The sequence below is a fragment of the Asterias amurensis genome, chromosome 13 (assembly GCF_032118995.1).
Source record: "Asterias amurensis chromosome 13, ASM3211899v1".
NCBI lineage: Eukaryota > Metazoa > Echinodermata > Asteroidea > Forcipulatida > Asteriidae > Asterias > Asterias amurensis.
Genome location: NC_092660.1, coordinates 17301400 through 17315162, shown reverse-complemented (window position 1 = coordinate 17315162; position 13763 = coordinate 17301400). Strand labels below are relative to the sequence as shown.

Below are 13763 nucleotides of genomic sequence, written 5' to 3'. Positions count from 1 at the left end.
CACAAGGTTTTATACCATCAACCTCTCCCCATTACTTGCTACCAAGTGAGGCTTTATGCTAATAATTATTTTGAGTAATTACCAATAGTGTCCACTGCCTTTAAGAACTTCCTAATAAGTGTTAAAATTATTGTTGAATAATTCTTACGTGATATAAACATCATCAGGGACGCGGCTGAGATTGATAGTGACCGTAGTATCTGTGGCGTCGCTTGGATTTGAGCTTGGTACCGGGGGTGAAGGAGGGTCTAGAATTACATACAATGCAAACATAAAGAGGTAAAAATTAACCAATGTGGTTTATTTAATTGATATCTTAAATAAACAACTGAACCCCTCAAGGTTATCCCCTGGCTGCCGCTTTTCAGGTTGTATCGTAAACTTGGGTGTGATCCTTAGTTACACGGCAGCTATATATAATGGTTGCATGGCTTCTGTTTTGCACCCCTATAAATTATATATTAACCAATTAGTGAGACCATACACAGAGATAGTTAAGTTGGTACAGCACCGGCTCGTTAATCCCGAGGTCGTTGGTTCAAATCCCGCTCAAGTAATGTTTTCCCTGTTCACCCCCCCCCAAAAAAAAGCAATAATTACAAAGGTGTATTAATCAAAGTTTTAAACTAAATGCGAATCAAAGAGGTTTTTGTACAGTCCAACTCCAAGTAAGATTGTTCAGTTGCTGAATAACCTTTACAATAACTGAACTTGTAAGAATAATTGAACGTTCATCTTGGGACAATGGTTGATTTACTCGTTAGCGAGTCCCATAAAGAATAAGTATTTTCTTACTTTCAAGCGGTTTAGTAAATACTTCGAGTACTGCTGCATCGCTGGTGAACATTTGGTTTTGTGCTGAAATCTTCAACTCATATCCAGTTGTTGGTTCGAGATCGGTTATTGTAGCCTGTGACTCATTTCCTAGTTCCTTATTCATGTACGCAGTATCTGCAGTAAAGTCCGCCTGGTAACGTTTCTCCACAGCTCTGTACTCCACCTATAGTCAGTGTGTTTGGAATTGAGAGGAGTTTTAAGTGTGATATCTCATATTGCAAAATAAACTGAACGATATTTAGAACGTTAACAATCACAATGAAAATGTATGTTGAAACAATTGTTATTAATAATTATATGAAACGATTTGCCTAGCCAGCGTGTATGACTAAAGGATAGATTTTAACTTCACAAAAATGTCTTTCAATAAAATGAAAATAAAGTAATTTGTTCGATTTGTATATGCCACACAGTGCGAATCATATTCTCATAACTTGGTGCATACAGTTATTTCATTACGGGGAATCAAGCTTTAATTAAAGAATTTCAAAAACTCGGAAAGTTTATACATCCTTTTTAGTGAGCGAGTGTTACATTAAACAGTACTTCTTGCTTTGGGAGTTAAGCAGCACCACTGGTTTGTGTATGAGCCAATAAGTCATCTTCTTAAAAAGGAATTACATGGAGATAACAGGTGTAAGTTGTCTGAAGAAAAGGATGTGCCCTTTTAACCCCTTTCTTCTTTAATGGAGAGTTCCCGTAGAGGTAGGCCTTCAACAAATTATATTTATTTCAGAGTAAGTTTAGAGAGCTTTATTATTGACGAGTGTTTGTAAAACAGTTTAGGCCAAGATATTTGTTAAACAAGATATGAAACTTAAAATACGAAAAGCCCGATTATACATACGATGTAGTTCATGATTTGCCCATTTGGGTTCATCGGTGGATCCCATTCCAAGGTAACTGACATCTCAGTTTGATCCGTCGACCGAAGATTCTTGACTGGACCAGGAACTGTGGGTACAATCACGATTATCAAGCCAGTCATGATCAAACGAGAAAATAAAGTTATTAAATTCGTATATTTTTATGTTTAATACTTATTTATCAATTGTTTAAATATCTAATTATTGTATGGTAATACACCACGGATGCTCATCAGTATTTATCATCACTGTAGCTCACAGGTCTGAGGAAACTTTAAAACAAGGGTTTGCTTTGTGAACACTATGGTTCACTCCTACTACGTGCACTATTTATCTTGGGGACCCATGGTTATCAGAACGAAAGAACTATTAAAGTATCTTGCTCATGGACCAAGTGTCAAGACCGGACTCAAACCAATACTCTGCCGTTCAGAAACACCGGCGCGTCAGTCCAATGCTCTAAACCACTGGCTTCACTAATATTGATAAACATTGACTTCTAAACATTTTACTTGTCACGAATTCTTACCACCAATTCGTGCTGTGCCACTAACTGCAGCACTCCAGGAACCGTTACCGGCAGACGTCTTGGCACGAACCTAAACATAAACAACAGGGAAATATATTGCTTAAAAGTATGAGATAATTAGAGACAATGGTCACCTGTTAAATTCGCACATTGTTAATTTTCGAACCATTATGAGAAACGTTACAAGACTCATGTGACAAATTGACAAGGGGAAAGTTTGTATTTGCAATAATTTATCCATATCCTTGAAAAAGATATTCACCGTAACTGAAATAAAACACCACAACACATTTGGGATGTTTAGTTGATTTATTTGCAAATGCGTTGTGGTTTTGGGTGTTATTACTCAAAATAAACACTCTTTCGTTTTTCAAATAAATTGAAATTAATTAGAAATGGTCGCCTCCAAACAATTATATTCTTCAACTTTCTATAAGTACATTTAGGTTGTTTTAAGCACCTAAAGATGAACAAGCAACATGACAAAAACTGCATTTGCAATGCAAATGACGAAAACTGCATTTCATGTAACAATTCTCTTTTCTTATTGAAAGATAAACGATACCAATATTGTAATGAAGTAATTCTGATTGGCACCCCAAGTAAAGTATGGACAGCGCCAACATAGGGTTACAACGCTCTGTTGGTAGAACGCCGGCACTTTAATACGGAGGTCGTTGGTTCAAATTCCACTGTAGTAATTTTGTCTTTGTTCAACTCAAAATCAAGGTAATTAAATGCACAGACTATTACCTTAATTGAGTAATTGACATTTGTCGTGAGGCCCTCTATACGATAGCTCAATGACGTCACACCAATGTCTCTCCTTATGGTTGCTGATGTTTCACCTTCCATGGATGGCCAGTAAGAGATATCATAGTTGAGTATGATTCCATGTGGAGGATCTGGTTCTGTCCACTCCACCGTTATCGAATTCTCATCAGCGCTCCTTACCATCAAATCCATCGGTGCAGGAGGAACTGTGACGAACAAAATATTTGTTTCAAAACACTCTTCACCAAAATCCATTAAATTGAAGGCAACGATATTAGTTAATATAGCGCCCATCAACAAGCACAACAGTTTTTTTTTTCAAATTATTTATCAAAGAACATGAATTCGAAAAGGATTAATAATCACATAGAAGTGTATTAATACGTTTTTACTTTGTCTTTATATTTTTGCAGGATATGGTATCTAAAATACAAGAGATGCATAATGATTAGACCAACGTTATAAATTTCAGATTGTCTTCAATTTGTTTTAAATTTCCTGGGGATTTGTTTAGGCAGGTTGTTTGATTGTTACCTTTTTGTTATTTGACCTGTGGACACCGAATTGAATGAATTAAACAAATCTAACAAGATGACGGTAAAGTAAGTTTTGATGTCGGACATTGGAATGTACAACACAAACGTAGGTGAATGCAATGTCCAATATCGATGTGCAAAAGGTAGACATTCACCGTACAAATCTATTAGAATGTCCAATGTCCAATATCGACAAAGCATCATAGATATATTTGCAGTATAAACCTATAATAATGTCCAATAAGATTTGCTTGTAGACTGTGTCAACTTCAAATTGTAACAACAAAATTGCTTTTGAACTATTCGTACCAGATTTAACAAGTTGAAAATGGAATCAGTATTATGTTATACCGAAAGAATACCAGGCTGTCATTGGGTACAACGCTATCAATGGATATACATACCATTGCAATGCATTGGGTATACCATTCCCTTGAATGAAAACACCATTGGTTACAAAATGGTAAAATAATTTTACAATTTAAATACCATTCAGTACAACATTACCAAACATCATTAAGAAAACAATAGATACCATTCGTTACCAATGGGTACCATATCGGTTTACCATTGAATACCATTTGCTTTATACGGGTAATAGAGTACCGGGTGGCTTAAATGTAAGGCCTACATACCTCCTTCTGCCGTTCTTGTATTAAGACTGCTGCTAAACGGCCCAATACCCTGACTGGTGTTGGCTGCAACCTGGAAGCTGTAATTAGTGTATGGTATTAAACCGCTGATCGTCACCATTCTGTTTGAGCTATCGGTCAGGCCTTCTACACTGTCTTGCATAGAGCCTAATTGAGTCAGCTTATATGTGTACCCAGTGATGTTACCACCTCGACCTCCACACGGTGGCGCACTCCAAGAGAAGCCCAGACTGGTACGAGTCTTGGTAGAATTTAGTACCTCAGTTGGAGCTGCAGTCAGTTCTATGGTAAACATAGGGCAGCCGTTATACAAATTGCATGCTATTATGTGGGTTATTGACTGAAGTAACTAGAAGCGGACTCGGATTTCTATACGGCGATGTTTATCATGTAAAATAGTGCTTCAATAGCTAGTTACTTATTCAACTGTACATTCATTGTTAACTTGCATGTTTCTCCTTCTAGACATATCAGTACAGAATGATAAAGTCTCTTTATTAATAATAGAGAGGTTTCGCACGCGAGTGGATACGCATTACGCATACGTTTAGCTATCCGTAATTACGTGTAACAAGCAGGATATCAGTGTCGTCTGCACGTATAGCGGACGAGTAGCGTATGACGTCATAATGATGACGTATCCATCGCACTAACCTCATCCGTTCGCATGCGAAACCTCCCTAATAATCACCAAGCCACACTTTTAGGACAATTTATATAAAATTGCTTTAGACTTGAGAAGATAAAGAAAATCTTACTTGAGGTACCAGTTCTTACTTCACTGGTTGTTACAGGGCCATAGGAACCAAAGATACGGGCTCGAACTCTCACTAGGTATAGAGAGTAAGAATCAAGGTCAGGTATAGTCGTTGACGTTGATTGACAGGAACAATGAGTGATAACTGACGCTGATGATGAGTCGATAGGTTGGCAACCGTCTCTGTCTAATTGTGAGTATTCAACTCTGTATCCGTCTGCGCATGTCACTGCATCCCACTGGAGTGATATTTCTGACGGTCCACCCGACATCGCTTCCTGGATGTTCGCTGTTATGGTATCTGTACGAATGTCAAAGATTTATTTGTATTTGTTGCAATGTTATTATTTTTTTTTTAGAATCATGTCCTGTAAAGATTAACCACAACAAGCTTTGGACAAATTTATTCGAGTATTTGTAATACACTTATACTTACTGATCTGTGTGTCTGTCCCTTCAGTAAAGCCAGAGGCATTCGCTCGTCGCCCATCCACGTTTTCATATGTAGGTGTTAAGGACACAGTGTACATTGAAAAAGACTCCAATCCATTGACGATATAGTGACTAGCTTGTCCGTTCAGATCATTTACTTCAGTTGTAGCTGTTGGGGATATTATCACTTGACAATCACTAAGTTTTGATACCAGTGAATATTCCAGCGTGTAGTTTGAAACACAAGGATCTTTCTGCCAAGTTACGAGGAGTTCACTCGGCGTGGCACCACGCGAAACTTTCAGCCCAAGTACGCTGTTATTCACTGCAGAGAATTAAAAATACACACGACCAAAACAATGGGATTTATTAGTAACAAACAGGGTTTTTCTTTTTTTAACAAGGCCATTTCATTCTGTGGTCAAATGTTCTACGTAGAGTTAATCGTTAATCTGAAAATGACTTCCTATTTAAGTTTGTATTTACCAATGAGACACAGAGAGTTCTTTTAATATCAAGTCTGGAAACAACATTGTGATGAAGATAATATTCCATTTTCCAACAGTGGAAACCGCGCGCAGCCAACGCTGTACAAAACTTATAACTCTTTAAAACTACTCCTTACAAATTGGTGTCTTGTGAACAACTGAATTAAGTTTATAAAAAGACCCACAGGAATCAGTATAATGCATTCCTGGGCTATGACTAAGCTAATGAATAAACATGAAAGAACTAATACAAGATGATGCAATGAGACTAGTGCCATCTGTGGTTCCAGGTCCCAAATGACCATGGGGTGCAAAGATTAAGATTAAGATTGGCTGAAGAAAATTCCCACAGTTGCAATAAACTGTAACTTGAAATCTAAAGGCATGAACGACAAAGAAGTAAATATATAATAACAGAGTAAAACCATGGAGATCTACCTCTTTGTTAAAATCAAAGGGAATTTATCAAATTAACAGGGAAAACAAAACCATACAGGTTTCACCTGTTACACTAATTTCCAAACAGTAACTGTCTCACCTGAACACTGACAGCTCGGGCCAGAATATGAAGATTGACAACCTGCGGAAAGAAGTTATATCAATATTAAACTACGCATTAGCTTTGTTCGGGGGCAACAAAAAACTATTGTAGTGAGAATGATTGGAAGTTTGGCTTGGATTGATATTTCCTAATTATTCACAAGGAAAAAAATGGGCGATCAAAATTGACACTTTGCATGTATTCTAACTGGGTTGTGTAACATCTAGGGGTCAACTCGTGACGTTATCAAGCGTCACGTGACGTCACCACAGGTGCAGTTTTAAAATATCTGCAGAACAATTTACAAGATCAGACTGAAACCTTGCCTGTATTTTTAAAAGCCTGGATGTGTAACATTCAACATTTCTGGTACCGTTTTAATTACGTCATCATTTGTCATAAAACGTCACAATAAAGGTGCAGTACAACAAGATTCGAAATATACAAACAAATATACGACCAGGCTCAAATCTGGTATGTTTGTTACGCCGAGATGTTTTTACAAAATATAAGTTTGAGGGACATCTTGATGGTGTCATCAAGTGTCACTTGATGTCATCTTATAGGACACTTTCAAACATTTATATCGTTGTATGTAATACTATGTATAATTATGGTATAACGGTTACGATTAACTCACCCGAACCATCCATGCATTCTCCAGTATCTTTAAGACACGTTCTTCCTTCTGCACAGTGGCATGTTTGTTTACAATCAGCACCATACCTACCATCCGGGCATTCTGAAATAATATTAACAGTTTTATATTTTTCTAAGAAATACAAAATATTGCTTATCACGCTTATACGCAATTGCTCAGGCCAGTCTATGCCTTTGTTATACCAAGAAGCATTCTCTCACCTAGTCTTGGTCCAAGACGTTACTGTATCATACTCGTATCGCGGTGTCCTGAAAGAGGGCGCGCTTGTAACCGAAGCTAGAAATCAAACCAATTATAGCCTCGCATTCTGTTGTTTGAATTGATCCATTTCGGTGCGAATGTCTTGGAATCAAGACTACGTCTTACCTTGCATACAGTCCAGTCCCATGTAGCCGGCAGCACACGAGCATCCGTAAGGATCAGGAAGACAAAATAAATGACCCTGGCAGGCGTTGTGGTGTGGATCATGACTATCAGAACAGCTGTATTGAGCGTCTTTACCAAACACATGACGACCATGAACTGTAATATTACAGATGATTAAGTCATCATTGTTGGTAATTTGAGGCTTCTAAATTAATATGTATTCAAAAACTAAGTAACATGTTTTTAAATTTCGCAAAACATTTTTAATTGTGGCAAAGATATCTTATCTGCCACACGATCTAATGACTTAGTGTTTAAACCTTCTTCGCAGTTATCTCCGCTGAAACCCGGAGCACAGATGCAGGTTCCTGTCCGATCACCACATATTCCTCCATTGTAGCATCGACGACATGCACCCAAGCACATCGTTCCCCACATTCCTGATGGGCAAGCTGAAATAAATGTAAATGACAAAACGTATAGTATGATTTCAAACAAAATGAGCCACATCTATAGTATACATACAAAGTATTTAAGTTAGTAAAATGTTTTTGTTTAGATGGCAAACAAACCTCGCACTACGAGTCTCATTATGCCGTGACGTTGTTGATCTTCTTGGCCGTCCACGAAGCAGCTATATATCCCTTCATCTGATTGGACAACACTTGGAATAGACACCGTGAGCTGATTGTTCCATCCATCTATTGCATCTCCATTATGCTTCCATCTGACGTTTACATTGGTCTGTGCGTTAGATGGTACCATTGTTAGTGTGGCCAACTCGCCTACATTTACTGTCAGTGTTCGCTGCTCAGGAAGAATATAAACACCGCCGTCTGAAATCAGAAAAGAAGAACGACATCAAAGTTGCATCATGGGTCACTGTTAAAAACATAATGTTTGTCTCACTCATCACAGCTTAATTTTATTACGGTCTTAGGCCATTTAATCTCACCATTCTTAGGTAACAGTATAGTCTGTATCCTGGTTCTCCTTCCACTTTTAGACACCTCAGAGTAGAAGACACCCACCCTGTCTATCCCACCAGCCTGGGGTAATGTCAGAGACCTTGCTGCTCGGCGCAGTTTAGGATTATCTACTTCACTGGATCCTGCAGGAAGTCCAGTATTAGTTCCTCCTGTTGTCAATTGTCTGCCAAATGAAACACGAGCCGTCAAGTCACTGCATCCTTTGTACGCTGTAATGGCTGTTTCATTGTATCCAGTCTGACCAATCAGAGGAATGTTAGTCACAAGTGTAAAATCTATTCCCAAACCTGTAGAAACAATTAAGAACATCTGTTAAAATAAACTGTTCTTTTCCGTTTTAGTCTTAGGTTGTGACAATGTCTAAGAAATCCTGTTCCATCGCCCCCATTCTGAAACAACTACACTGCACTGTAAAAAAACCCTGTAAATATACAAGTTTTTGGGGCAATAAAATTACAGCAAGGCAACGTTTTTTGGGTCTGACTGAGTTTTGCTGGTAAATAAACACCAAGTTGCTGTTAATTAACATTACGACGTTTATTTACATAGTACACCTTTGTTTTACGGAAATGATCCTGAAAAAAACGGTCTGCAATTGAAAATAACAGTTATAACTGTAAATCTCAATTGTAGGCCGTTTTTTCCAGGATCATTTCCGTCAAAATATAGGTTTCCCGTGCGTGTGAAATAACCTGTAAGAATACACTGTAAAAATGACTGTAAAATACAAGTTTTGGGACAATAAAATTACAGCAATGCAACGTTTTTAGGTTTGACGGAGTTTTACAGGTAAATAAACGCCAACTTGTTGTTAATTAACTTTACGACGTTTGTTTACATAATTTTTAACAATGAAACTGTAAATTTAAGTTGTATGCTGTTTTTTTCAGGATCGTTTCCGGCAAAATACAGGTTTCCCGTGCGTGTGAAAAAAAAACTGTAAAAATACACTGTAAAAATAACCGTAAAATACAGGTTTTTTGGCAATAAAATAACAGCACAGCAACGTTTTTTGGTCTGACGGGGTTTTGCAGGTAAATTAACGCCAACTTGTTGTTAATTAATAATTTCACGACGTTTATTTACATATTTTTAACAATGAAACTGTAAATTTAAGTTGTATGCTGTTTTTTTAATGGTCGTTTCCGGCAAAATACAGGTTTCCCGTGAGTGTGAAAAAAAACCTGTAAAAATAACTGTAAATACAGGTTTTTTGGCAATAAAATAACAGCATGGCAACGTTTTTAGGTCTGACGGGGTTTTGCAGGTAAATAAACGCCAACTTGTTGTTAATTAACTTCACGACGTTTATTTACATATATTTTTAACAATGAAACTGTAAATTTAAGTTGTATGCTGTGTTTTCAGGATCGTTTCCGGCAAAAACAGGTTTCCCGTGCGTGTGGGAAAAAAAAACACCGTACAAATTAACGTTTTTTGGCAATAAAAGTCTAGTATGGCAACGTGATTTAGGTCAAACGGAGTTCTGTAAGTAAGTAAACGCCAACTTACTGTTAATTAACTTTACAACGTTAGTTAACACACTTTTTATCCTGTAACTGTAAATTAAAATTGTATGACGTTTAAAATGACAGCGCACCAACGTTGGTTTGACGAATTTTGTTGATGACTGTAGACTTTCTGTTAATAAATAACACACCGTTTATTACATAAATAAACTGTAAATTTAAATTGTAGCTATTTTTATGAATTTTCACGCTGTCAAAATCAGTTTCCCATTCAAGAAACCTGCAAGGATGCCCTCATAGTCATCTTAATATCGTCTCCTCAAATGTTTTTCCCTTTTCATTTCCCCTTCTACCTTCTTTTTGTGACCCCCCCCCCTCGAAAGAAAATTTCCCTCAACTGTTGATTTTGTAACCATGGATCATATATTTGTATTATTTATTTATTCATTTACTTATTATGGGCCTGTAGTCTATTGTTAAGTCGATGGCTAATATTTGCCGAAAAAATCCTGTATTTTTACCGTGGCTCATGTATGCAACGCACGTGGAAACTGGTACCCTGATTTTACATACCGATATAGACAAAAAGCATTTTGGCAACCAGTAACTTTTCAGGAACCAGTCTAGGCTCGCTGTACCGTGAATAACATGGGCTAAATTTGGGAAACTAGACGAGAAGTCATATTACAAGTGGTTTAAATGGACCTTGTCCATTTGAAGGTTGTACTAAAACATTCACAAATAAAAAGTCTTTCTCTTCTCACTTATCGCGGTATCACAGAAACTACTCGGCTCATAATGTGAACCAAACATTAATTGTTGACCAAAATGTTAACTTCAATGTTGATGATAATCCATGCCATGATGGAGCAGGTACATCCACATTTACTGAGCCTGAAGACACAGTTGATGGTGATGACAATGATCATGAAGATGACGATGATCCTGGAGTATCTGTGGCTGACTTAACAAGAGTATTGCACTATTTCTGCTCAAATTATATTCAAAATTCCTAGTTCCAGAGAACACTATTCAAATGATAGTGGAAGAGATGCACGATTTGTTTGAACTAAGTATTATACTTTTACAGCATCTTTCTACCTGTATACATTTTATAACAAACGCTTTTCAAAGACCAACTCGACCAATCCAAGGCAACGTGTTCCTTTAACATGTTTGTCAGAAACATTTCCATCTAAATATCCATCTGAATATTTGCAAAGCATTTGTTTGTGTCTTTAACTTTACTGTCCAATACTTTCATTACATGCACTGCAGGTAGACCACTTCAATCTTCAAGATTTTCACTCGCCATTGGAAGTTTCTCGTGGCAGATTTGGCTAATCCTTTGTCAGCCCTAAGCATGTGGTTCTGTGCTTACTATTGCTTCAATTTGAAGTACCCGACAAAGTCCATAGGGGCGCTTGAGTTTATCCAGAGGTGAGTTTACTGACAATGTTCAAGAAGCTTGGCCTGTTCATGCTAGAGGAATCCCAGGGTTGATGCAGGGTTCAATATATCATGTTCTGTGTTTAACAATTGGAAACATTTAAACCTGCACCAACCCTGAGAATCTTCGCCCTGATTCGAGGTCAGGGTTGAGATTTTTCAACCATTGATCCCCCATGGAAGATAGGTATTGGTTTATTTGGTACTCATGAACAACTACTGAACACAGGAGTCAGCATGTACTTAGGGTGGGACCCCTAAGAGTCATTACAAGTGGGTCTCAATGACCACTTCCTACTGTCCAATGAGACTCTCATTGGACAGTAGGAAGTGGTCTGATATTTGGCCATACTCATAGCACATGTATGCCCACTAGTATGTCAAGGGTCACACATAAAATTAGTGTGCACCCCTCCTTTGTCTCCCTTTCCATTGTTCCTCCCCTGCTTTTTCTGGCTACAGTCTTCTTATGTCTTTTCACTTCTTTCCACCTGGCTGCTTCTGTTACACATGTTTATGTGTGTTGTGTTGTCATTTAGCCTTTGAGAAGGACTCTGCTAGGGTCGAAACATGACATTAACTCATTTCTGTATCTAAACAGTTCCAAATTTGTTTATAAAAAACATAACATCACATCTTTATTTTTTAACAAAGACAAGGCAATATTCCAATCTGTATATTTCTGTTTTTATTGCAGATGTTTCTTGGGCCTAAACCCAGGGACTGGCTCCAAAAGTGGACGAAAGAAGCCGTCTGTTCATCCAGGCGTACTGAAGCTGGCTAATTCAATGAAAGTCTTTGAGAATGAGTGGGACTTGAACTAAAAAACATGGTACATGTAAATGTAATCATCATATGAAAGTTTTGGCTACTCCACAAATATTTTTTGCAGTGACACATAATTTTAATATATGTGCCATTGCAAAAACATGCAGCACATTGTAAACTTGTCTCATTTTTGTTAAGGTAATAATAGTATCAGACCTTTAGTATTAGTGGAAGTTGAACCAATAAACAAAGACCTGTTAATCACATAGGGTATGTTCAGACAGCGTACTAACTTAGACCCGAACCGGTCTAACTTTTACGAGCAGCGGGGGGTGGTCGTAAAAATAAAAACCCATTGCGTTCAGACAGCACAGAGTTAAACCCGATCCGGTTTATCTTCGGTTTTAAGAGGTCAAAGTAGACGCGACCCCGTTGCTCTAACATCCGGTTTTATTCATCAGATTCACGCACCGAGTATGCCGAGATACTGAGTGCCCCATGCCCTGGATGATCAGACAGGGCATAATTATTGGATACAAATGGCTCAATCGAACGCGGTAACAGTTTTACCGTTGGGAGGATATGGGCACTTAAAACACCCATGAACACGACTCGAAATTATTTTTTTAAACAAACAAAATATTGATACAAACCGCCGAGAAAACTCACCAAAATATTGTCCATATTCCATGAAACAGAACACGTTTCATTTTTGTGTTTTGTTTTATACCACTGTTTCCAATTTAATAAATACTTTTAGTTTGTACTTCAATCGATTGGAAGTTGCGATCTCTCAAAAGCTGGTGCCGCGATTTTTATTCCGATTCGTTCATAAACACAACTACACACGTGCAAGTTACGTAAATACATGTACTTTGCAGTTTTTTCCCAACTTCCCAACAACGTGGTGATATTGCTGGCGTAGGGAATTTCCCCTACACACAGTCTCGCGCCCACTGCAGTTCATTCTCCTAGATTGAAAGTACAGCACGCTAGTAACGGTGACGGCAATAGAAAGGCACATCCACGGGATCGGTGATGGATAACTATGGGATATCAGAGAGTGATCACTATGGGATGGCAGCGCTGTACATGTGAGAAGCATTACAAAATATGCTTCTTCGCTGCGCTCGTAGTATACGCATGAAAAACAGTTTCAATATTGTAGGACACTCAACAAAAAAAGCTTGGAAAATATAATTTTGTTTCAGAATTTAATAAATCATGGGCGTGGGCCTGTGTTAAACTGCATACACCGATCGAGCGGGTTTCGCCAACTCGGTAAGCGGCAAGAAAGTAATATAAATACTCGGTGCTTTTCAGCATCAGAGGCAACAGAAACCGTATACAAATACTCCGGGTTCCGGGCGTGTGCATTGAAGCACACAATGGGTCGTCCGTTGTGAGTTAAAACCGGATGTCATTCTGTCCACACGCAGTGTTAAAAAATAAACCCGAACCGGTTTAGACAATTCGCTGGACGGTTTAAGTTTTGGGGTTTAAACCCGATCCGGTCTAACTTTATTTGCGTTCACACGCACAAAAGTTGAACCCGAACCGGTCTAAGTGGACTTAGACCAACTTTAGTACGGCGTGTGAACGACCTCATATGTATTCTTGGTGGAGTGGCCAAAACTTGAGCCACTAT

General features: G+C 38.0%; 1 protein-coding gene across 2 annotated transcripts in view; it reads right to left on the bottom strand.

The window, feature by feature from the left end:
• The window catches only part of LOC139946467 (receptor-type tyrosine-protein phosphatase mu-like), a 63924-nt gene that overhangs the window by 23849 nt on the left and 26312 nt on the right, over window positions 1–13763 (bottom strand). For both annotated transcript variants that reach the window (XR_011787246.1, XM_071944135.1), the window contains exons 8-21: window positions 8396–8716; window positions 8013–8276; window positions 7761–7892; window positions 7441–7596; window positions 7054–7155; window positions 6411–6452; window positions 5389–5709; window positions 4954–5253; window positions 4178–4477; window positions 2986–3212; window positions 2233–2302; window positions 1685–1791; window positions 796–1000; window positions 149–248 (exon numbers count right to left, since the gene is read on the bottom strand). Coding sequence is in view for 1 of the 2 variants with exons in the window: in XM_071944135.1 (XP_071800236.1) it covers window positions 149–248; window positions 796–1000; window positions 1685–1791; window positions 2233–2302; window positions 2986–3212; window positions 4178–4477; window positions 4954–5253; window positions 5389–5709; window positions 6411–6452; window positions 7054–7155; window positions 7441–7596; window positions 7761–7892; window positions 8013–8276; window positions 8396–8716 (2647 nt within the window). In the remaining variant the exon portion in view is untranslated. The remainder of the gene's footprint in view (window positions 1–148; window positions 249–795; window positions 1001–1684; window positions 1792–2232; window positions 2303–2985; window positions 3213–4177; window positions 4478–4953; window positions 5254–5388; window positions 5710–6410; window positions 6453–7053; window positions 7156–7440; window positions 7597–7760; window positions 7893–8012; window positions 8277–8395; window positions 8717–13763) is intronic.